The sequence below is a fragment of the Bidens hawaiensis genome, unplaced genomic scaffold, assembly GCF_021521415.1.
Source record: "Bidens hawaiensis isolate Kalapana, Puna unplaced genomic scaffold, B.hawaiensis_p1.1 tig00009959_1, whole genome shotgun sequence".
In the NCBI taxonomy this organism is placed as follows: Eukaryota; Viridiplantae; Streptophyta; class Magnoliopsida; order Asterales; family Asteraceae; genus Bidens; species Bidens hawaiensis.
The window spans coordinates 785622-811365 of NW_027491755.1; the positions used below are offsets into that span (position 1 = coordinate 785622).

General features: G+C 35.9%; 1 protein-coding gene across 1 annotated transcript; it reads right to left on the reverse strand.

Moving 5' to 3' along the window:
* Nucleotides 1-19665: 19665 nt before the first annotated feature.
* Nucleotides 19666-22397, reverse strand: LOC143533965 (farnesyl diphosphate synthase 2-like). The gene is made up of 12 exons (XM_077028582.1): nt 22241-22397; nt 21878-22133; nt 21601-21625; nt 21403-21515; nt 21237-21323; nt 21020-21136; nt 20847-20935; nt 20531-20582; nt 20272-20367; nt 20125-20169; nt 19954-20043; nt 19666-19878 (listed from the first exon to the last, which is right to left on the reverse strand). The coding sequence occupies exons 1-12, from the start codon at nt 22255-22257 to the stop codon at nt 19678-19680; spliced, it is 1188 nt and encodes a 395-aa protein (XP_076884697.1). The 5' UTR covers nt 22258-22397; the 3' UTR covers nt 19666-19677.
* Nucleotides 22398-25744: the final 3347 nt, after the last annotated feature.

Here is a 25744-nt window from a genome sequence, read left to right on the forward strand (position 1 = left end):
CAACAAAATCCTAACACCTCAACTATGGTTATCACCCAATCAAATGCCTGACAAGACCCAGATTCATAGTTTGAATTGTCAAAAAAAATCTCATCTAGTCTCGAGAACTCATCAGATTATTTGGGATCAAGTGATTCACATTTAGCCATCGTTACTTGTTATTAAATTAAAGAGCACTTAATGAAAGATTAGCTTTGATTAGTAGTGAGGATTAGGGTTTTCGGCCAGAGAGAAACTGAGTGAGGAAGAGTTGAAAATAATAGCAATAATGCAGATCCAAAACCTTTATATATTCTAAAGCTAGTGGGCCAAGAACCCAAATAAGCCCAACCAAACGAGCCCAACTCGAAGCATAGCCCAAAAACCGGATTATTAGAAAACTAGTAAACACACTTAAAGCCCAAAAGGTTTTAACCAAATCAAAAATAGCCCGTTTATAGCACTTGTTTCGAGAATAGTATTTTTGAGATGAAAATAAATTTAAGCAAAAATAGAAAAACAAAATAATAAACAAAATTAAAAATAAACAAAAATATCACAAAACACCGGTCTTCTTGTAATTTTCAAAAATTTTGGGATCAAATTTCAGGTTTTGATAAAAAATGCCGCCTTTATGAAAAAGATCTAAACGTGGAATCTTATTGATTAAGGTACGTTCACAAGGATTCATGTTCAGCGTTATTATGAGATTAAGCGACATGTTGATAGCAGGTATAAAGATTAGCATGATTTTCATTGCGCCAGTAATATAGATTAGGTGCAATTAGGCATAAATCTCAGATGGATGTCACTCATGGACCTGTGATGCCTCCTATATCTTCTCAAAGCGTATTTGGCTTTCCCCAGATCACCCCAGTTTGACTCCAACCCCCTAGTGCTTTATCAAAACTTTTATAAAAACAGGAAAATTTTAAGCTTTAAGGTTGAACGTTGGACTTAAATGCCTTTCATTTAGAGTGTTTAGGACTTATTTGAATACCCCAACCTTGTAGTTCTAGTTTGACCCTTTAAGCTTTTGAAAAACCATGATTTTAACAACTCAATTCACATACATTATTTGTTTTATACAGTACAATATTTTTGGTGATCAAGACACTAACGGGCTCGTGTATGATTGGGTAATTGCTTTTCTGCCAATCATTCGAAGAGATGTATATGGGGACATGCACATTTCTTTAAAATGACTCTCCATAGTGAGTTTAGCAGATTAAGTTTATATCACTTCATCGTTTACACATCATGGAAAGCTACCATACAAATCAATGACTGTTCTAGAGCCTTTTAAGCTTAATAACTTCACCCGTTAGGCACACAGAAGCAATTTTTCTATCATTTTCCAAAGGTTGGATCAATTTTCATTTAAATATGTTATAAAGCTTCAAAAAACTGTTAATTGAATAATTTTTCTATCATTTTCCAAAGGTTGGATCAATTTTTCTATCATTTTCCAGAGTTACAGAAGACACAATTTTAAAACTCTGTCACCCCAGTCACTCTTAGTTTTCAGGTGAATGGCTATCCCGGATATCCACAAGTGGTTAACAGGACCAAACATATATGAGAATACATGTCCCTCCAGCTTAGAATTACCGACATAATTTTAAGTGAAAGAATTTAAAACAAAGCTACATCACAATCGCCCCAGATGCTTTCAATCTTTAGGTGAATGGCTATCCTGTGAATCTATAATAGATGACCGGACCAAACATATACAAGTATATGTCCTTCCAATTAGAGCAACCGACATAATTTTAAGCGAGAGTGAATAAGCGACCTTTTAATAGAAAACACACACCTTTTTTTTAAACTTTTTTTAATAATAAAAACACACACAAACACACACACACACACACTCTTTTTGATTTTTTTAATTTTCTCCCCCTATATTTGTGTAAAAATAAAATATGTACAAATTTATCCTCAAAAAGACTCAATCCTCGAAACGAAGCATTTTAAGAAAACCGGCAAGCTAAACCTGGCTGTCCTTACCGGTTTTGTAAATAAGTCCGCCACATTATTATAAGTGTGAGGTTGTTCAAGATGAATCAATTTTCGGTTGTAACGGTCATGAATAAAATGTATTTTAATATCAATGTACTTGGTTTTTGAGTATTGAACCGGATTCTTAGTTATTGCAATGGCAACATCATTATCACAAAAGATAGGGGTGTCAAGAAATTCCAAACCGTAATCCAGCAATTGATATTGCATCCAGATAACCTGTGAGCAGCAAGCTGACGCAACAACATACTCAGCCTCGGCAGTCGATGTGGACACCGTTTGTTGTTTCTTGCATTGCCAAGAGATGAGATGATCACCCTAGAACTGACAACCAGCAGATGTGGATTTCCTGTCAATGTCATCTCCACCATAATTGTTATCAGCAAAAGCATATAAGTCAAATTCCGAGTTTTTGGGATACCAAAGACCTAAATTCGGTTGTCTCTTCAAATATCAAAAAATACGTTTAACAACAATTAAATGACAAAGTTTAGGGTTAGCCTGGAAACGAGCACATTGACAGACAACGAACAAGATGTCAGGGCGACTGGCGGTGAGATACATCAGGGATCCAATCATCGATTGATAATATGTTTGATCTACGGGATTCCCTTCAGGATCAGAGGACAAGAGGGGCCTTTCTGCCATAGGAGTGGTAGCACTTTTGGAATCTTGAAATTCAAACTTTGCAAGCATATCTTCAACATACTTTCCTTGATGCGGCAAAATTCCTGCTGAACTCTGACGAACCTGCAACCCTAGAAACATTGCCATTTCCCCCCAGTGAGCTCATCTCAAACCTCTTCCTCATCACCTCTTCAAACTCAGAACACAACCCAGCACTGGTCGATCCAAAAATAATGTCATCCACGTAGATTTGAACCATGATCAATTCTTTCCCGACGGTTTTAAGGACCAGAGTTTGATCAATGGTCCCTCTTTTATAACCATGACCCAGAAGATGAGCCGTCAATGTAGCGTACCACGCCCGAGGAGCTTGATAAAGACCATACAATGTTTTATCTAGCTTGTAGACATGAGTAGGATTCTTAGAGTCTAAAAACCCCGGTGGCTGATGAACGTAATTTCCTCCATAACTTCACCATACAAAAATGCAGTTTTGACATCCATCTGATAGACAGTAAAACCCACGAATAATGCATAAGCCAGAAAAATCCGGATGGCTTTGAGTCTAGCTACGGGAGCATAAACCTCAGTGTAGGCTAAGCCTTCAACCTGACGAACACCACGAACATCTAGCCGTGCCTTGTTTCTAACGATAACCCACATGTCATCTTGCTTGTTTCGGAAAATCCATCTAGTATCCAACGCTTTCTTTCCCACCGGAAGTTCAACCAGTCTCCATACCTTTAGCTTATCAAACTGATTTAATTCTTCATGTATCGCATCCACCCAACTTGGTTCTTGAAGATCCATTTCAACCGACTTTGGCTCAATCTGAGGAATAAAGCAAGAAAACAAGCAGCTGTTTATGTGCCCGGCCTGACTTCTGGTAGACACGCCTGTTTCAAGAGGACCGATGACATTTCAATCGGGTGATTTCGCTGAATTCTTGATGGGATAGATTGTTCGGGAACAACACTGGTAGAGGGTAGGTTTGACAAATTTTCATCAACCTCAGTGAGATGGTTTATCCAGAGGCCGCTGTACTATGTGAGTACAAGTTGCGGGCGACGTATTCATTTGTAATGACATCAGGAAACAACGTGCTCCCAAAATTTTGACGGATAGGACTCTCCTCCTCAACTACATGGGTATCTTCTGATGAAGTTGGTCAGGACACAGTTTCAGTAACCTCTTCTCGATGATTGACAGACACATTTGGAGAGACATTTGGTAATTCTGAGAGATCATCATCTAGAACTGGAGTTATATGCGAGACATCATGCAATTCTTCCTTTTCCGTATCTACGGTAGTGGCAACCGAAACTGGACAGGAAGCACATTGTACGGTTTGAAGAGTTAATTGTAATAAAAAAACCAGCCAGAAAAAACACGAGCATCGGTTTTGTTTTCTTCCAATCAACGTACATCATATGATTCAAGAATCTGCTTGGTTGACTTATTATAGACTCTGTAGGCAGTACGACCAGCATAATCAACAAAGTAACAGTCGTTGGCTTTGGCCCCAAATTTTGGAGTTAACTCAAGGTTCAGTAGAGTACATGGGTAGCCAAACGCTCTTAAATGACCACCTGTAGGCTTATGACCATAGACAATCTCATATGGAGTTTTCATTTAAGACCTGCTGATTAGCACCCGATTTTGAACATAGCATGCAGTATTGACAGCTTCTGCCCAGAAGAATAACGGCAGTTTTGAATCACACAACATGGTTCTAGCTGCCTCAATCAGAGTCATGTTTCTTCTTTCAGCCACACCATTCTGTTGCGGTGTTTGAGCGTAACTATATTGTCGAAGCACCCCATTTTCAAAACAAAAATAATTTAATGAAGCATTCTTGAATTATGTGCCATTGTCACAGCGAATGCCCTTCAGCTTCAAATTTAGTTGATTTTCCATAAGCACCACGAACCTCTTGATCAATTTTGCAGTTTTACACTTATTTGAAAAGAAAAACACCCAAGTAAAACATGAGTAGTCATCAGTAATAACGAGACAATAAGAGCTGCGAGAAACATGAACCGGACCAGAAAGGTCCATATGCAAAAATTGAAAAACAGATGAAATGGTATTAATCAATTTTGGCTTATGAGTTTTTCGATTGTGTTTACCCAAAGCACAAGCCACACACTTTTCAACAGTTACAAAATATCTGACGGGTAAGCCACACACCAAATCATTTTTAGCAAGACGGTTTAAGTTTTTCACATTTGCATGACCAAGACTGCCAAAGCATGGCATTATCATCTGGCACTTTTGAAAACAAACAGGTTATATCGTCAGGAACATTTTTGTTCATGTCAATCACGTAAGCGTTATCTTTTCTCTGTGATCGAACAAGAATCCAATTTTCTGGTATAATGATACCATGTTTTAATATAAACACTCTTTATTAGTGAAATGAGTTGAAAAACCTTTGTTACAGATCTGTGACACACTTAACAGACTGTGCTTCAACTCCGGAACAATATTAACATTTTCAAATTTCAGAACATCGTTACTTACAGCACCCTTCTGAGTTATCTTCCCATTTTCTCCTCCCGCAAAGGACACATACCCACCATTAAAAGTTTAAATGTCGTGTAGCTGGGAAATGTCTCCTATGTGCCTGGAACAGCCACTATCAACATACCAAGGTCTGATGATATTCCTCCATAGCTGTTCCTGCAATATGTGCGAGATTAGTTAGACTTTGTACCTAGTCATAGTTACACTTAGTGACCCCGACTCATCTACAGTTGTCACAGGTTGCCATGACATATCATTTCGATAATCTAATATCGAACTCTTTGCCTCTTTCACCGAAGCCTTAGGCAGCCATTCGTGTCTACCATTGTAAGATTTGGCATTATTTGTACGAATGGTTAACTTGATCTCTTGTATTTTAGTGGTAGAAACAAATGATTTTGTTTTTACCACTTGTTTCGGTTTAGAACTCGTGTTCATTTTCAAAACCGAAGCACTGCTTCTACCGCCTCTACGAAACATGTTAGGCTTGGTCTGATGTGGACTAAATCTACCAGATTTGTTTCTGTTCCAATCATCGTCAGAGGGATTAGCATGATTATACCTGAAATTTTTCCTATAGGTATTATGAGGCATATTCCTCTAATAGAATCCATAGTAAGGAACGTATGGACGATGTGGACAATTTCTAGATATATGACCAGGAGTGCCACAGTTAAAACAAGTTTGTCGTTTTTGTTGGTGCATAAATGTCAGTAGTTCATAGTCTAGTGTCTGTAATCGAGTCTGTAATGTTATTTATGTTTTTGTTTAAGTGAAGTTGTTAACATGTTCGCCTAGGCGAACTTGTTGAACAAGCGAAGTTATGGACAACTTCGCCTGAACATATCAGGCGAAGTTGTCGTGTATTTATACTAGGTTACGGCTTAGTGTTGAGAAGTTCATCGAGTTGATCTAAGCTGGTTTGAGTTCATTGTAACGTGAGGACGAGAGTCTGTATCAGTGATTCATATCACGTGAGTTCAGTTATTAATATATAACGTGTTTTGGTTTATTCGTGTGTGTTTGTTTGATTTGCTTTCTACGCTCGTAACGATCTACGCAGGGATTCCGCACCTGAGTAGACCGAGATATCTCGTGTGATCCGTCCCGGGAACCTACAGTTTTATAAAGAATTTATTTTGGTCAACTCCCTTTCTGGACCGATTGTGTGGACCAGTTTGCTTCAACTGACATTTACTAGTTTGACTCGTAATTTGACTTGCCACCTTGTTTGTCATTAGAGCATCTCTCTTTGACAAACTTAGGCGGTGAGTATTTGTTAGATTTTTTCGATCTCTTAGACTTATTATAAACCAAATTATCAGAATTCAAAGTCTTAACAGAATCAATCACACAAGTATCTTTGCTCTTAAAAATAGAGCCCACAAAAACAGTAGGATACAGAGTTCAAAATAGGTAAATTTAAAGGAACATCAGAATTAATGTCTTTATTATTTAAAACACACGAGTCATCATCCTCATCAGTCCAATCCTCAATGATTACTTTATCTGCACATGAGGCAAACACATTAGAATCGTTCACTTCAGAAGTGGACGCAACAGCCTTTATTGAGTCGACCTTTTCATTTTTAACAGGCTTACCATACTTCATGTATTTTACCTTTTTCTCCAGCTCTTTGGTAAGAGGAAGACTAGTGTAGTTATTATTCTATGGTGGGGGTACTTGACTATATCCTATACCCTCACCTTAATTTTCTTTCCACCACAACTGATTTTCAATCATGGAATTAACTACATTACTGGAGCCATCAAACTTTTTAAAATCAAGTTCAGCCCTTTTAATATTTTTCAGTTAGATTTGAAACTTCTAACTTAGAGGCTTCCAGTTCAGCAGTTAGTTTAACAATTTTTTGTTTAGCATCAAGATGGTGAAAACATTTCAAACTAAAATCATATTCAAGTTTGGAAAAGTCCTTTTTCTGTGCCTCAATTTTATCTAGGTAAGATTTTTCGTTTTTCTTGAGTTTATGTTTTTCAGATTTTATCGTTTCCATTTCTCTATGTAAGTTACTTTTGTAAGATTTGTAAAGATCTACTTTATCAATACAAGCTTGAGAACATAATAGAGAACTTACCTCAGACGGGCTGGAAGAAGTGAATGCCATAAAAGCAAACTGAAGTTCCTTTATCTGTTTCTCAATAGCATTTTCTTCTTCAGCATCTTCAAGATGAGCAAAGTTGGCATTCTGATTGTTGATGTTGAGAGCAACCATATGATCATTCCAGGAGAATTGTTGAGCAACCATACCCCGTTCACCATCACCTGAGCTACTCCCAGCTTCTCCTCTAGCATTACCCACGGGAACCAACGCCCTTTCCATATTTCCTTCCTTGGCTACATTAGTGCATTCGTGAGCAAAGTGACCCGGATCGTGACAGTTGTAACACCTCAGAGTGTCCTTTTTAAAACCCACCTTCTGATTATTTGGCACATTCAAATTATTTCTTCCCGTTCTCTTAGTAAATTTTTTAGCACCGAATACTGCCATGACAATTTTCTAGGAGATATCCATTCTTCTACACATCAGGATGAATCTGATCAAGTTCAGCAGCAACTACTGATTGAACCAGATCTCCAGCAAGGAATGCATTGTAACAGTTCATGAATCCCGTCTTAAAAGCAATGTTATCTTGAGTTTCCTTGGAGATGGAGGGAATTTGCCTTGAATTTTGACTGGGAGAAACACCAGATGATTGTGGCTTAACACTTGCAGCAGTGGATTGAGCAGGTTTAGCTAAGAAGATTGGAGCTGGTTGTGGTGAGACCGGAGAAAATTGACCCTGAGAGGATTTGAACATTGAAAAGTTGCTTTGAGGTTTAAACTGCTGTTGCCCCTGGGTAGCTTTGAACATAGAAAAGTTTTCTTGTGAGATAAGTGCATTATTTAAGGCAACACTGTAACCTGTTGCGTTGTAGGAGTTGGCATGGTTTATAGCACGTTGTTTATCATCCATGTCACATGCCTTGATGATAGCCATAACCTCAGACAATGTCAACCTGTTGAGGTCCTTCGTCTTCTTAATAACAGCAACGTTCATATCCCAACTATGAGGCAAGAAGTTCACCAACTTATTGTTTGTTTCAGCAGCTGTTAAGTTGATGTTTGCAGATCTCATCTCAGTCACAAGAGTTATGAACCTATGGAGCTGAGTCTCTAATGACTCTCCTAGAACGTGATTAAACATGTTAAATCTTTGTCGAAGGAGATCTTGACGGCTCCTCTTCATGTCTTCATTCCCTTCATACACTTCGATCAATGTTTCCCAAAGAGCCTTAGCAGATTAGAGTTCTCTAAAACCCAAAGCAATCTCAGGTGATAGCGCCATAGTCAAAGTTGAAAAAGTCCTTTCATCTTCCTCTATTTTAGAAAAATCATCATCATCATACAACTCAGTCGGCTTCACATCAATTTATTGAGAGTTCTCACGTTGATAGGTGATTATTTGAGGACCCCTAATGATACTTCTCCAGACTTTAGCATCTTTCATTTTAATATACTTTTTGAATACGAATTTCCACTCGCTAAACCCCTCATGAGACAATAGACGGGGTATGCGAGTAGTGGTACCCATAATTGAATCCAGTTCTTGGTTCGAAATCAAAACCATGATATGATACTCAAAAGACATGATCCATTGGATCCATTGTTATTAGTTAATTGATCCATTTTTTTTAAAGTTCAAAAGTCTAAAAATCCAATAAAAAATGCCCAACGAAGATGAGTCAGGCCCAAGATGTGTTCACTGTCAGCGTTGACCGATAACAGAGGGCGTTGACCGAGAACCATAATGTTTGTCCCAAAAATCTTTTATATGGTCGAGAACACTTGTACTGGGCCGAGAACGATCAAAACAGGCCGAAAACAATTGATTTTGGCCGAGAACGATCCAATATGGCCGAAATCCCTTAAATCTGACCGAGAACGATGATTACTTGTTCAACAAATTAAGATCTTGGTCGAAATATCTGATTTTCTTCACCGAGATCTCTGATTGACCTTTTCTAAAGTAAGAAAGGGATTCATATCCCTAAGTTTTAGGAATTTGAATTTAAGTTTCAATCAGTGAGAAAGCCTATCCCAAAATTAACCAACTCTCCGATGAACACGAAGAACAGTCCTTGACGATTTCCAGAATCTTCCAGAAAACAAACAACCACCAAACTAGTATCTTTAATCCCTTAATATCATAATAACAGTCCTGAATAGGTCTAAGGCTCTGATACCAATTGTAAGTCCCAAGCTAGGATATTTCAATATGATATCAACAAACCTAACGATATTGCAGAATATAACGTTAGGTGATTCAAGACAAACAAAGACAATATAGTATGAACACAAGATCTTGCTTCAAAACACACGTTGTATAAACGTCGGGTTCTTAAGCACAATGTTACACAACTTGTTCATGGCTATCTTCCTTATGAACGCCAACAATAAACCCTATACATGTTATCTATATATAGGGAAACAAAAAACCTAGCCCAACAAAGCCCAAGCCCACCGAGATCCTTTTAAGTGATCTCGGTTTACATACACAAACACTTAAACACAAAATACATCAAAATGAACTAAGTACAAACCACTAAATGTAGACCCAACAATTGCTTACTTGGTGTTTGCGGAAATTTGTGGTAGACGTGCCATAGGATTTGTTGACTAGATTTTTTTAAGCCCGGTAGTTCACCTATTTTTGTCCTACCCGGATAATTAGAGTCACTTGTCTTGTTACCTAGCCGTTTTAGGTTGGCCATTGCGAGACATCGATTGGTTTATCTTTATTAGGCTAGGTTAAGTTGTAAGTTGAGTACGGGTGTCACACCCCAACCTAAGGCAGAAATGTCGGGGCGCAGACTAATGGTTCACAGCTCAAAACGTACTATCATGCAATATAATATGACAATATCTATTTAATTATTTTTAAATAATCAAAACATCATCCAAGTACATCAAGTTCGGGTAAATTACTAAAACACACCAAATTTAATCCAAACATTTCAAAACAATAAATTAACATAAATAATCTTTTATTAATTTATTCTTAAGGTCTTGGTAATTGTCTCTTCACCCAGCTTCACACCAACTGATAACCTACAAATGCGTAGAAAATAACATAGTTTTGTCAACACATGGTTGAGTGAGGAAATCACCAGATTTGTTACAATAGTAAATATAACAAAAGACAAAACTGCTATTATGAATGTAAAACAATCAAACCATGAGCAAACAAAAGCGCCAGTTGACAAGTCTCACGGACTACGGCTACAATGACATTCATATGATCATACTATAATGTGATTATGTTGGTTCCTTCGAATTGCTAGAATCTAGTAATAGTTAGTCATTTAATCGAATGCACACAAAATGTATGACAGTGTGCTAGTGTGTATAATACAATACATAAATATTGTAAGTATGCCTACGTCCCCGAAATATGTTTAAAAATAGTTCATTAAAAAGTGGAATGATTTTTCACCTTATCACTTAAACGAGATTAGAAAGTAATAAGTATAATGAACAATCAAACCTTAACGCGCTGACTAAGAAATACAAACAGACCTGAAACTTAGAGTAGTAAACTAGAATTAAAACCGAGAATATAGCCACTGGAATCAATCCAAGCAGACGTATAGAACTCCGGTTATGATATTTTCAGTAAATAAGCGAGTTCATACTAACCAGAATCCAAACATCGAGTCAGGAGTTGGGTTTTGTTCAGTACACTCAAAATTGGACCAAAAGCTAGTTCTGAACAGAATATAGAGATATTGACAAGTCAATTAAGCATGACTAAAACACTCTTAACGGGTCGGGATTAAATCGACCACTATAACTCCCTCAATTAGTGAAATTGATTGAGGGCTTTTGTTTATTAAATGAAAATTCATAGAATTACAGAAGACAAGTTACCCAAATGAGAATAGGAACTATGAGGAAATCATGGTCAATGATGTCTTGAACTTCAATGTCAACAAACCTTGAACAAACCTGTCAACTTAATGAAGATTACGATGGTTGAAGGAGGAATTTCATGGGAGAAAGCTTGATGGCTGAGACATATGCTTTAGGGTTTAGGGGAAGTATAATGATGAACAATAAAGAGGTTAAGTTTAGTTAAGCATTTAATCGATTTAGGAAATCGAATTATGCATTAATGACCAAAATCGGGTCTTTTGATAAACAAAATCAGGGAATTAGTGGGGAATGAATTGTACTATACTAGATTACTTTTCTTGGGGCTCAAAATTCGTGATTTGGGATGGGTTAAGAATGATTTAACACTTAAAATGAATTAATGAATACGCGACCAGGTTGGGCTACTCTCCCCGAGCGGCGTGGCGTGGGGTATGTCTAGCCCATTTTCTAAATTGTCATTTTTAGTCCCTGAAGTTTCAAAAATGCATTTTTAACCATTTAAAGCAATTTTAAAGGTTATTAAGCATTGTTTGACAAGTTTAAAAGTTATTAAAATATAAATTAATTAAACTGCGTTAAATACTAATAAATACAAGTTTTTATTAATACGAAAGAATCAAAATATATTTCCGAGTCGGGTAAACGAATACGAATTCATTTACGAAAAAATCCGAGATGTCACAACGAGTCTTAGAGAACCTGTGTTATTGAGACCTACCAGGAGATATAAAATTAGGGTACCCTAAGTTTTCATGTGTCATTGTTACACACTTTCTAGAATTGATTAGGGGTTTTTAGTGAAACCTATCCGGAGATCTAGTTTCCCTTAGTTATCCCTAGTTGGTTATCTTTAGACCCTGGTTTCACATGTTCGTTAGCACCCATAGCTCGTTGATCATCATTAGGATATCAGACCTAAGTGGTTCCCTAATCATATATGAAAGTTCCGCTAGTTCCGTTAAGTTACTTATTTAAGTTAGTTATAATTAATTAAAATCAAATCAATTAAAAATAATAAGTTATTTGGCACGACATAGTTAGGGTTAATGATATGAGCCACCTCACTATAAAGAGGTTAAAGGGTTTAGTTAAGCATTTAATCGATTTAGGATATCGAATTATGCATTAATGACCAAAATCGGGTCTTTTGATAAAAAAATCTCAGGGAATTAGTGGGGAATGAATTATACTATACTAGATTACTTTTCTTGGGGCTCAAAATTTGTGATTTGGGATGAGTTAAGAATGATTTAACACTTAAAATGAATTAACGAATACTGGACCAGGTTGGGATACTCTCCATGCGCGGCCTGGCGTGGGGTATGTCTAGACCTTTTTCTAACTTGTCATTTTTAGTCCCTGAAGTTTCAAAAATACATTTTTAACCATTTTAAGCAATTTTAAAGGCCATTAAGCATTGTTTGACAATTTTAAAAGTTATTAAAATATAAAATTAATTAAACTGCGACAAATACTAATAAATACAAGTTTTTATTAATACGAAAGAATCAAAATATTTTCCCGAGTCGGGTAAACGAATACGAATTCATTTACGAAAAAATCCGAGATGTCACAACGAGTCTTAGAAGAACCTGTGTTATTGAGACCTACCAGGAGATATAAAATTAGGGTACCCTAAGTTTTCACGTGTCATTGTTACACACTTTCTAGAATTGATTAGGGGTTTTTAGTGAAACCTATCCGGAGATCTAGTTTCCCTTAGTTATCCCTAGTTGGTTATCTTTAGACCCTGGTTTCACATGTTCGTTAGCACCCATAGCTCGTTGATCATCATTAGGATATCAGACCTAAGTGGTTCCCTAATCATATATGAAAGTTCCGCTAGTTCCGTTAAGTTACTTATTTAAGTTAGTTATAATTAATTAAAATCAAATCAATTAAAAATAATAAGTTATTTGGCACGACATAGTTAGGGTTAATGATATGAGCCACCTCACTATAAAGAGGTTAAAGGGTTTAGTTAAGCATTTAATCGATTTAGGATATCGAATTATGCATTAATGACCAAAATCGGGTCTTTTGATAAAAAAATCTCAGGGAATTAGTGGGGAATGAATTATACTATACTAGATTACTTTTCTTGGGGCTCAAAATTTGTGATTTGGGATGAGTTAAGAATGATTTAACACTTAAAATGAATTAACGAATACTGGACCAGGTTGGGATACTCTCCATGCGCGGCCTGGCGTGGGGTATGTCTAGACCTTTTTCTAACTTGTCATTTTTAGTCCCTGAAGTTTCAAAAATACATTTTTAACCATTTTAAGCAATTTTAAAGGCCATTAAGCATTGTTTGACAATTTTAAAAGTTATTAAAATATAAAATTAATTAAACTGCGACAAATACTAATAAATACAAGTTTTTATTAATACGAAAGAATCAAAATATTTTCCCGAGTCGGGTAAACGAATACGAATTCATTTACGAAAAAATCCGAGATGTCACAACGAGTCTTAGAAGAACCTGTGTTATTGAGACCTACCAGGAGATATAAAATTAGGGTACCCTAAGTTTTCACGTGTCATTGTTACACACTTTCTAGAATTGATTAGGGGTTTTTAGTGAAACCTATCCGGAGATCTAGTTTCCCTTAGTTATCCCTAGTTGGTTATCTTTAGACCATGGTTTCACATGTTCGTTAGCACCCATAGCTCGTTGATCATCATTAGGATATCAGACCTAGGTGGTTCCCTAATCATATATGAGATTTCCGCTAGTTCCGTTAAGTTACTTATTTAAGTTAGTTTTAATTAATTAAAATCAAATCAATTAAAAATAATAAGTTATTTGGCAGGACATGGTTAGGGTAAATGTTATGAGCCACCTCACGTGTCTTCGTGTTCGATACTTGGACTTAATAGATTGTGCTGCTACGCAACCGGTACACTTGCCGTTTGTGCGAAGCTTAGTTAGGATATCCATTTTATTTTAAAGCTTAGTTACGAATCATATTTATATATATATATATATATTATTTTTATATATATTTTAGCACAATAAGCATGATAAACATATGACACATGAACTATATATGATCATTTCAAACATATATATTTTACTTATTTTCAGATTTGATATAGTGATTTCAAAAAGAGCATTTCAATAGTTAAAGTATGCATTTTTGTATCTCACATTTATAAATTTGTCACACCCACTAAATACTAAATATTCAATCATTTTTTATTTATTATGTGACATTTATAAACTCATTAAAATCAGATTACTCAACATTTTGATATGATCTTATAGCATTTTTAATTAATATGCTAATATGTAGCTTTTAAAAGCTTTAATGTTAACTCAAACTAGTTCATGTATTAATTTTAGCATGCATATACAGGAAAAATCCTAACTTTATGTAGATACTGTGTATTATTTTCTTACAATGATGCATTTTCTTTTTATGATTTCGGGTTTAGGGCTTACAATGATGCGTTTTCTTTTTATGATTTCGGGTTTAGGGTTTAGAGTTTCAGGTTTCGGGTTTAGGGTTTAGAGTTTCGGGTTTCGGGATTTAGGTTAAGGATTTAGGGTTTCAGGTTTTGAGTTTAGGGTTTTGGGGTTAGGGTTTACTAAAAAGTTAAGAACCTCTTAGGAACTCTAAACAACCAAACATTTAATTTTTTTTATATATTAACATGATTTAAGAGTAGTCTTATCATATTTTATATAAAAAATGTTGATTACATATATTAATCACAAGTTTATATATGTGTAAAATTTATGTACTAACAAAATTACATAAGTGTAAAACAAAACATAGATATGTATAAAAACTAATTTCAAAATTGTAATTGTAAATATAGATATAAAAAATGATAAAGCTACACTTAAATAACATTAACATACAAAAATGTTTATAAAAACGTTAGTTTTCAAAGGTTCCTTCAAGTTGTCAAATAACTTAATTGTTCTGTAATGATACTCATCGTATATATGTATATATATATATATAATTTAAGATCAACAAATAATATGAGATACACATTATAAAGAAGAAAATTAGAGGTTTGAATTGTATTCCTTAAATACTTGAAAGGAGAGGTATGTTTAGCAGGGCCGACGGGTCGACGGACCCCGACAGACACCCCGCTAGCCCCGATTTTTTTAAATTATATGTATTTTTATGAAAACTATATGTATATTTAATGTTTAAACTGATCAATTACATAACAACTAGTTTGGCTTAGTGACAAATGGGTATAACTCCCAACCAAAATGTTGTGGGTTTTAGTCTCATTTGAAACATGTTTTTAGCATATGTTTATTCAAAAGTTTTTACACAACCCAAATCAAAACCAATTATGTCTATTTAAAAAATAAATTGTTTAAACCCAACAAAATAGTCATTTTACTTAAGGCCCAAAATATTTTTCTCCTTTGGTCAAAAAAAAATTTCTCCTTCTCAGAGCCGGGCCTAATGTTTAGTATAACTAGAGCAATGAAGGTACGCTCAACAGCACTCTTTATTAACAACTTTAAAACAATCTCATCAAAATATGCTTACCTAGTATGTTTAAACATTCTAGACAAGATACACAGGTGTGTGCATACACACACATATGGCATACACGTACGCATACCTACGGCTCAACACACATACTTTCAAAATTTTCATTTTTTTGTATATTTGGGTTTGTTTGTGTGAACTATTTTAGTGTGTATAAACAAACTTTAATCATCAAATTAAAAAGGATATATAATCTTGAACAAATGGGTTGAGAATAAAAGATGGTGATTTTCTTAGTTTCTAACTTCCAAGAACACTTTAAAGGCTCATAAACAAGCTCCAAAATACCATAACTCTTAGGTTTTGCAAAAATTCTATTGGTTTTTTTTTTTAAATAGAAATGGTGAAATGGAAGTGAAGTGAGGTAGTGGTGGTGGGTGTACGGTGGAAAGGAGAATATAGAAAGGGAAAATTCTTAAAATAGTTCAAATGAGGTAGTCTCAAAATATGCCAAAATTTGTTCAAATTCCAAAAGTAATCCTTCGAAAACCATCGGCGTCGACGCATTTGGATTCCTGGCGATGGTTTTCGTCATCAATGCTACAATTACACGTGTAAAGGAGCTGACGCATTCTGACGCATTTTGATGTTTTTCCAACGAAATCCGTCTGGACCAATAATTTTGGAATGAAAATCATCTTCACGATGTAGGTCCCGTGACCGGATCAAACAACACAACAAACTAAGTACTAGTCGTCTTGGATCAACCTCTCTACTAGTTGGCGGAAACAACTAGCAAAGACCGAGATCTCGGATCTTGTGGTGTATAGGTTTGGGCCGAAACTAAGAGGGAGGAGGAGGGTGAGAGTTTGAGTGAATGAGCAAGTAAATTTGCAAAGGGTTTTCTTGGTATATGTGATACACACAGCTTATATATGTGTGTGCATACTCATATACCTCTTTCATTACCAAAAGGCCTAATGGGCTCCAAGTAGAGGTGCGCAAATCGGGTTTTTTAAATACCCGGGTTCGGGAATAGAACCGGGTTCAGGTATGACCGGGTACGGGTATGACCGGGTATTGGTAATAATCGGGTCGGGTATTGTCTCTAAAAACCATACCTTATGCATCGGATTCAGGTCGGGTATAGAACCGGGTATTCTAAAACCGGGTATTTAAATACCCTATTATCGGGTATTGAAAAAAAAAAAATCCTATTTACGGTTTTTCTTTTGGTTTTTTCCCGGGTATTTTTCGGATATAGATTGAATTATTTAAAAGTTTTCACTTTTTAGGGGTATTTTTGGGTATTTCTAAGGTATTTTTCGGGTATTTGAAATACGTGGTTTCGGGTATTGGAAAAACCCGGTTCTGGGTATGGAACCGGTTCGGTTTTCAGGTATTACCGGGTACAAATCGGGTCCGGTTCAGGTTTGGGTTTTAGTGCCAAAATGCATACTCTATCCGTATCCTACGGGTAGGGTCGGATACGGGTTCGGATATTAAAAACCCGGGTATTAAAAAAACCGGTTCTGGGTTTTTATTTCGGGTCCGGTTCCAGGTTCGGGTTTTCTGTGCACCTCTAGCTCCAAGTACAACAAGGCCTCAAACCCAATACATACAAACGTAAACAAAACATAAACGTAAACTAACACGATACAAATACGAAAGATTAATCAACAAAACGAGCCTTACACAGGAAAACCATCTCTAAAAATCATCGAAATCCGTGTTTTTTTAAAATTTGTCTGAGCAGATGAATTTCAAGTGAATTTCGTGTTCGAAGACGATTTTCAAAAAAACATGCACCACCACGCCCACCGTCATCATGATCTCCACTTTCAGGCCACCGGCACCACCACCACTCCACCACCATCATCACGATCACCACTTTCCGGCCACCGGCACCATCACCACCACCACCATTTTGTCCTTAGATTCATTTAATAATAATTCAACCAGAAACACACCATAGATTTCTCTGACATCAATTTTACGTTCACTTTATCCCAATGCAAACCTTTCAACCTCGGCTTCTACACTGGCACCGGTGGTGTTGGCGGCACCGACACCGTGTTTTGCATTTCGAACACAACAGGCAATGATCCTGTCGGAGACAAGAACTTATCCTCGAATTCCGTCAAAAAAACACTCGTCCAAGCAGTTTCGGTTATGATAAATATCCTGTCAGGGTAATGGTGGCAGTTGGTGGAGCTTCGATGAACCCACGGTGGTGGTGGGTTGTAGTGAGTTCATGACTGTACCTAGGCAAAGAAACACGGTGCTAGGAGTTAAAAATGTGGTGCGTAGTAGTGGTGGTTTATCAGAGGTGGGGAGGTTGACCTGAAACATGCGGCGGTTGTCGGAGGACTGTGGTTTGTGGTGGTGGTTACGACAGTATAAAAGGATGATGAGTACTGTGGAAATAATAAGAATAGAAATAAGAGAGAATGTGAGTGAAAGTAATAATAATTTTTCAGAAGTGTGTGATTTATAAGAAGGTGATGATGATGGGAGGGTAATGGAGGTGATGTTTGCCGGAAAAGTGGATAAGGTGGTGGTGGTGTCGGTGGCCGAAAAGTGGAGATCATGATGACGGTGGTGGTGGTGGCCATGGTGCATGTTTTTTTTTTTTTTTTTTGAAAATCGTCTCTGAATACAAATTTCACTTAAAATTCATCGGCTTAGATAAATTTCAAAAAAACTTGGATTTCGATGCTTTTTGGAGATGGTTTTCGTGTAGATGATTTTCATTCTAAAATTATCGGTCTAGACTGATCATTTCATTGAAAACCATCGGAATGCCTCAGCTCCTTTACACGTGTCATTGTAGCATTGGTAGACGAAAACCATAGGCAGGAATCCAAATGTGTCAATGCCGATGGTTTTCGAAAGTTTACTTTTAGAATTTAATCAAATTTTAGCCTATTTTAAGACTCTCTCTCATCAATTGACCTATTTTGATAATTCCCATAGAAAAATGGGTTGAGTGTAATAGGATGGTAAGTAATGATTATGTGAAGATGAGTGATGGCATTTGTCAAGAAGTGTCATAATATGGATATATGGAAGACTCATCCTTCCCCAAGTGTATCATATCGGTTCCTACACGCTTACTTTATAAGTTTCGCGAATTGGAACTTTTAAAATTAAGTTTATAACTTATTATTCGTATTAATTTGAGTCATTCCCAACGTTTTGGAATATTTTGGACTAATAATTTTACCCGGTCGTCGTTAGCGTTCATATCACGCAGTGTCCACTACGCGGCAAAACTTATCTTTCCGAACATAGTAAAATATAACTCATATATTTTTGGAGATTTTGTACTAAAATAAAATTATTTCGTTAATTATAATATTTTATTTATATAACCATGGATTACATTAGTATCGAATTAGGCTTAAATGTATCGGATTATGCTTAAAATGACTTGGTGTCACATGGAATACAAAAACCCCAATTGCAAAGTGACCAGATCTTGTTTTGCCAAAGTTTATTCATGTATTCGGAAGAACGTGAGTAATCTCCACCAGATCCAATTGACGGATCTTGATTTGTAGTAAATGAAAGTCCAAAGATTATCCAAGATATCTGTTACATTATCTGAAATATCCGAAGATTTAGATAGTTAAATGAAGTATTAGAATTTTAGGATATTCGATTTTGAATACCCTAGTTTTGCCTTATTTTAAATGTAATTCTTCTACTTTATCGGATAATAAATCCTAATCGTAATACTCTCTACATGTTATTATCAAATTAACGTTTTAAACAAACAAAATGATGTAGACATCACTCAAAGTACCAATATTTCATCACGCTAAACTCAAGAAACTTTATGTATTATTACTACAATACAGATGTCGTTAAAAATATACTGTATATAACAATACATGCAAGTAATAAAATAAAAGACTACATTGACATTTATTTCAACTTTAACCACACGTACAATGTCGAAACAAGTGGACAACATGTCCTCTTCTGAGATTGCGACCTATTTTTTCCTCCTATATAACTTCCCCAATAACTAAACTCAATGAGATTTATTTCAACTTCAACCACAGAATGACGCCAAAACACATGGATCGACAACATGTCCTCTTCTAAGATTAATGTGTCATCCTATACAACTTACCCAATAACGATTTCAACACTTGTTGTATTGGTTTGCTTGGTAGAGCTTCAATTGATTTGATTAACTCCTCTCGAGTCTTGTTCTCGTAATCCTCATACACTCGCTGAAGGTTTAGGGTATGATATAATTCTATCACTTTTGCTACTTTGGCTGGATCCTTTGTCCCGTAATTTTCCTGTAAGTTAAGTGTAAGATCGGCGTGTATATAGAGTAGATCGAAAAAAGGCTCGTTATAAGTAGTCCGGCTTACACAAAGAATTTTAGTCTGCTCTTCATTCGCGAGTTCCAGTGCTTTAGCAACTAACCATGAACAGGTAGAGTTTTCAATATCTGATCCAGTCTGTCATCATAGACATATATATATATTGATGAGCCATGAGTTTTGTTTCCTTATGAATATTGGTACTAACTTTGGACTAACCTGACTAACCACATTAGGATCACCAAAGGTGTCAAGATAATCATTCTACAATGAAATTCAGATGTTTGCATGAAAAATCATGAAATAAACTTTGTTAAGATTCGAGTTTATACATACGAGACTGAACGGGTTTATATATCACTTTACCTGCATTTGGCTGTAGATGCCAATTTCAACAAGGATGTCTTTCATGTCAACGTGATCATCCAAATTTTCTCCCAACATAAGGAGGGCACAAGCGACCTTGAAGCAAAGATTAATACAGATTGGTCTAATTAATATATTGATAAATCATATATATTAACAAACACTATTTTGCAAGAAAGGACTGGTGTCACAAATCCAAAAAAAAAAAAAAAAAAGTGTAGCTGAAATGCAATAAATAAAAGCAGAGAGATTCGCTCACCGGAAGGTAAAGGGAGTAATATGAAGTTTTAAACTGAACAATCCGGCGATAACTGCAAAGATCATAAAATCTCTTTGTGTACTTCAAAAGATCCGGCCCAAGAAAGTAAATAGATATAATGCAAATTTACGGGTATGCATGTTTCTAGTAATTGAGTCAGGTATCACTTGATACTATACCTTCCATTCACAGAAAAACTATCCATACCCATCCCACAGCCACAATGTTTATAATTACATGTACCAAATGCTTCGCATCGGGTTCGTTTTTCATCCCTTGCGGGTGTATAATGAAAACAACTAGGCTTTTTACTTACGTAGAAATAGAATACTTTGAGAGATTTTTCTCTCCAGCAAGTTTAGTGGTAGCATCAATCATCTGTCCAGAGACTGTTTGAAACTCCGCCTTCTCAATGAAAGTTAATAAGAGTCAATGGCAAGGAAGAAGAAATCAAATCTTCAGTCATATAAAATAAGATATGATACAAACCTCATTGAAGATGTTCAGTAGGTTCACATAATAAGCCTTTCCACTAAAATGTTTCTTCAGAATTCTGTGGATATGGCTACGGAGAACAACCGCGTCATTTACAGCAATCATACCAACCTGAAAGCAAATTTACACAGACTCAGCATTGATCAGTTGATGAACTGACTTTATAAAAATATTTATGTGAACATATAAAAAATGTTGTGTATAGTCAAACCTCAGGTAGTCTGAACCAACATGGATGACCTCTGCGTGTATGCGAGTCATCCATTATGTCATCATGTACAAGTAAATATGCTTGTAGCTGCAACATGAGCAGGATTATATTTCTTCAAATAGATATATCTGTAAAAACAAATTGATCAGACCATAGATATCGGTACCCATTCAATGCACCAACCAAGGACGCTTGAAAGAAAAATGCCATCATCTGTAAGTTTTTCTGTATTAAGTAACTGGTAGCTGTCCACGACAGCGAGGCCACGTATCATCTTTCCTGCATACACCACGCTTTATCGTAACAATACAATTACTCCTTAGAAGACAATATTTCTTGCATAGGTTTGGAGAAATTATTATACCTCCAGGTACATTGTAATCGATCATCTGCAAAATTAAGTGAAGAAAAGGTCATTGTTAAACTTGGATATGATATAGGATAGCTTGCAAATAACCTAGTGTATGCTAAATTCTGTGAAATGTAACTTAGAGAAGTCATTTATTATGTATTTTAGTAACTTATGAATTACAATGTTAAAAAATACCTATAATTATATGTAACTAATTAATATAAAGCGATTGCTAATTACAAAACCAGACTCATGCTTGAATATATATGAGGTGAACTCTTAATCTTACCCGTTCAACCCACTGACGAGAATCGTCATCAAACTCAAATGAAGGATCGTGAAGTAGGTCGAATTTGATGGAATCATAAACTTGCATGAATTTGGATTTCAGATCGTTGCTCCTTTCTGTAGAGAGGGTAGAATAATTGGAGCGCGTATGACACGGCACCACAAACTTCCCAGGCACAAAGGGTCCAACTGATGTTGGCTTCAGTTGTGAAGATGCATCCCAAGAAGCCCATTTGGAAGAAAGATTGCAAACCACTCTGAAACAATTTTTATGTGTTAGTAATTGACCAGGCTATATGCCATTATGAAATAAGCATGGAATATGCTAAGAATTACACTAATCAAGAGTTTGCTAGTAATTAACCTATTAAAGAATGCCATTATGCGAGTTTGTATTGTGTAGCTCTATCTGTATTCTGCTGATAAGTGGTATTTGTAGCCAAGTGGTTAATCATTGGAGTTTGACCTGTTGTTAATTAATGCCTACATCATGAATCATGATGCGATGTACCTAGTTTGTTTAAGAAGACATGTTACGCATCTGAATAAAAATTGTAAGCAACTACTATTATTCTACGAGTCATCTTGATTTATTTGGATTTTATTAACGACAACAAGATTTTTTTTTATTTTTCTTTTATTTTTATTTTTTTTTGAGAATGTCAACACCAACAAATCTGCATAATGTTTAGTAATTATTAGAGCATCTACACCAACTGAGTTTCACAAACGTATAATTTATTTAAATATAAATAAAAAATTGAAAAGCTAACAAGTAAAAAAATAAATTTAAATTAAAGATAAAAACAAAGAATATATTTTCCAACCACTGTATATTGCAATGGCTATATTTTTCAACGCCTATAAATATGCAACTCGTATATACTTTTCTCAACTTTCATAGTATGTGCTCATGACATGTCGATGAAACAACATTTATCTTCACGTTATTACTCACACAAACGTTGAAGAACCATACCCTACTCATAACGTTGAAGAAGACCAAACCATCTCCCAAACGTTGAAGATATGTAGGGTGACGATATAATAGCTTCGATTGGAATGCAGCTTTCAATCAAGTTTTTCCACTTAACGTGCGGAACCAACTCTTCCCTTTGTTGTGCTTCACCCGACCCATACTTCGATTATGCCACAAGCAAACCCTCTCTCTAACTTTTTAAAAACAAATAAAAATTATTATTAACTAGTTTTTTCTACATGGTGCGTTGCGTCGGGCAGCTGGCAAAACCTAAGTGTTGGTAAAACCCAATCGTTACAACAATTAGTTGACACAAATTCGGTCAGTATCGGCTGCGTTCGTTACGATATAGACACTATTGGTAAAAAATGAGTGTTAAACCCAAAATATTAATTCGTCAAATTTACATATAAAAACATTAACATACAAGAAAACAAAATATATAAGACGATGTTAATTTGGTTTGCAAACCCGGGCGGTGGTAGAACCCAAGCGTTGCGGTCTCGAGCATTGAGGCAGTAACTTGACACAAATTTGGTCGATTTTGATTACATATGTTACGGCATCGGATAATATATATATATATATATATATATATATATAGGATGGATCTTGTGAGAAGTGATATTACAGCGAGAAGTGCGACAGTGAATGTATAACTCCATTAATCCCTAATTTTACTCCCTTTCATATGATGTTACATACATATATGTAGGTTGGTTGTATTTATGTCTTAATTACACATTCAAACCAACCTGCAAACATATAAATGTACCGAGCCACATTCAAACCTATGTACCTACACACATACAAACATACGTACACATATACAAACATACGTACCTACACACATACATATGCACCTACACAACGCACCTACACATAAGAAATTGAGTGAAATTAGGGATTAATGGAGTTACACTTTCACTTCTCGCACTTCTCGCTGTAAAAAAACTTCTGAAATGATCCAATATATATATATATATAGGGAAAAGATCAAATACATTAATGCCTTAACGTACAATCCATGGAATCACAATCCAAACATCTTGGAATCGTCAATACTATTCAATCAATCATTGGTTCACCGGAAAAAACAGTTTTGGATGGTTAATCGATCAATTTTTCAATTTTTTCACAAAGACCGTTTTTTAGCGTTTAAGTTTTTGTGAGCGTTTTAGGATTTTGTCTTTGTTTTTTTGCCTTTGAGCGTCTCATGTACCTACCGTACGTTAAAGCATTAGCATACAGTAACTGCACCTTATATATAAATTGAGGAGGACTAACGACCAGCTTTTTATTATTTTTTTTTGGGGTTGGGGGTAAACTTGCACATTGGTAAAACTCGAGCGTTGCCGGTCATGAGCTTTAAATAAGGCTGCAAACTCAGTCGGTTTTTCAGGTTTGTTATGGTACCGAAACTAAAACAAAAAAAATGATGTTTGGTTGGTTTCCATTACGTTTATTTTGGTAAATAAATAAAAAACAAACAAAATTCATCGACCAACACGGTGCCGCCAAGTGACCCAATAGGCCACTTACAACACCAAAGTCCTTATTTATATATAGTAGTAATTATTAAATCGATCTAAAAAAATCATCGACCAACATGGTGCCGTCAAGTGACCCAATAGGCCCTTTGCTGCACCAAAGTCCTTATTTATATATAGTAGTAATAGTAATTATTATATGGTAATCGAACTAAAACAAATCATCAACCAACACAGTGCCATCAAGTGACCCAATAGGCCACTTGTTACACCAAAGTCCTTATTTATATATAGTAGTAATTATTATATGGCAATCGAACTAAAAAAAATTATTGACCAACACGGTGCCGTCAAGTGACCCAATAGGCCACTTGCGGCAACAAAGTCCTTATTTATATATAGTAGTAGTACTAATTGGGTGGTGTTTCCTATGGGTACCACACCCAAAACAACATATCCGAAATCATCCTACACCTACTTGGAGTGCACTTAGACTTACTTGGAGTGCACTTCGGCTGTTCACTATGGGCAAAGGGGCGGCATTGGCTTTGTACACCACAGAGGGGCGGTATAAGGGGGTGGTGTAAGGCCCCGGTTCCGATGCCCTACTTGGACGTTGGATTTACTCATAAACACAGTTCTAAATATCAGTGCGAATTAAAACTTTTCGCGGATAGATAAATGTCAACCATTCATTACATAAGTCTTAAAATTTAAACAGTATAAAACATGTCTTTAAGTTTAAAGATCATTAATTAAGTCTTCAGATCCCAACCTCTTTATTCTTCTGTCATGTGTCTCTCTTCAAGCCAACTGTCTCATCTTACTCACATGCGTGCATACTAAAAGTCAGCTACGCTGAGTGAGTTCTAGTTAATCAGGTAACATACATTACATTCACATACTTACTTATACGTATCCAAGGATACATATTACTTACTTATCTAGTTTATCGTTTTTTCGTACATACATAAGTATATACCTTCATTCATTCTTTCTTTCTTTTATATTTCACCCTATGACCTCACAGATATTAATAGGGTATGCCACCCTCATTCACAGATATTAATTATTAGGGTCTGCCACCCTCCTTCATAGATATTATTACACTACTAGAAAAATTCTTCAATGACACGCATTGCGTGTCATTAAATGACCCTTATGACACGCTCATGATAAAGGCTTGCCGGTGCGGGTCCTTTCATCAACACGCTCATAGGGGTTACAAATTGATTTCATGTTTTTTAAGTCGTTCGAGAAAAAATCAAAGGTTTCCTCTGCCACGTAACATTCTGCAATGCAACCATCAGGTCGATAATGATTTCGTACATACCCTTTGAGTGTTTTCATGTATCTCTCAAATGGATCATCCACCTAAAATGAACCGGGCCACATAACC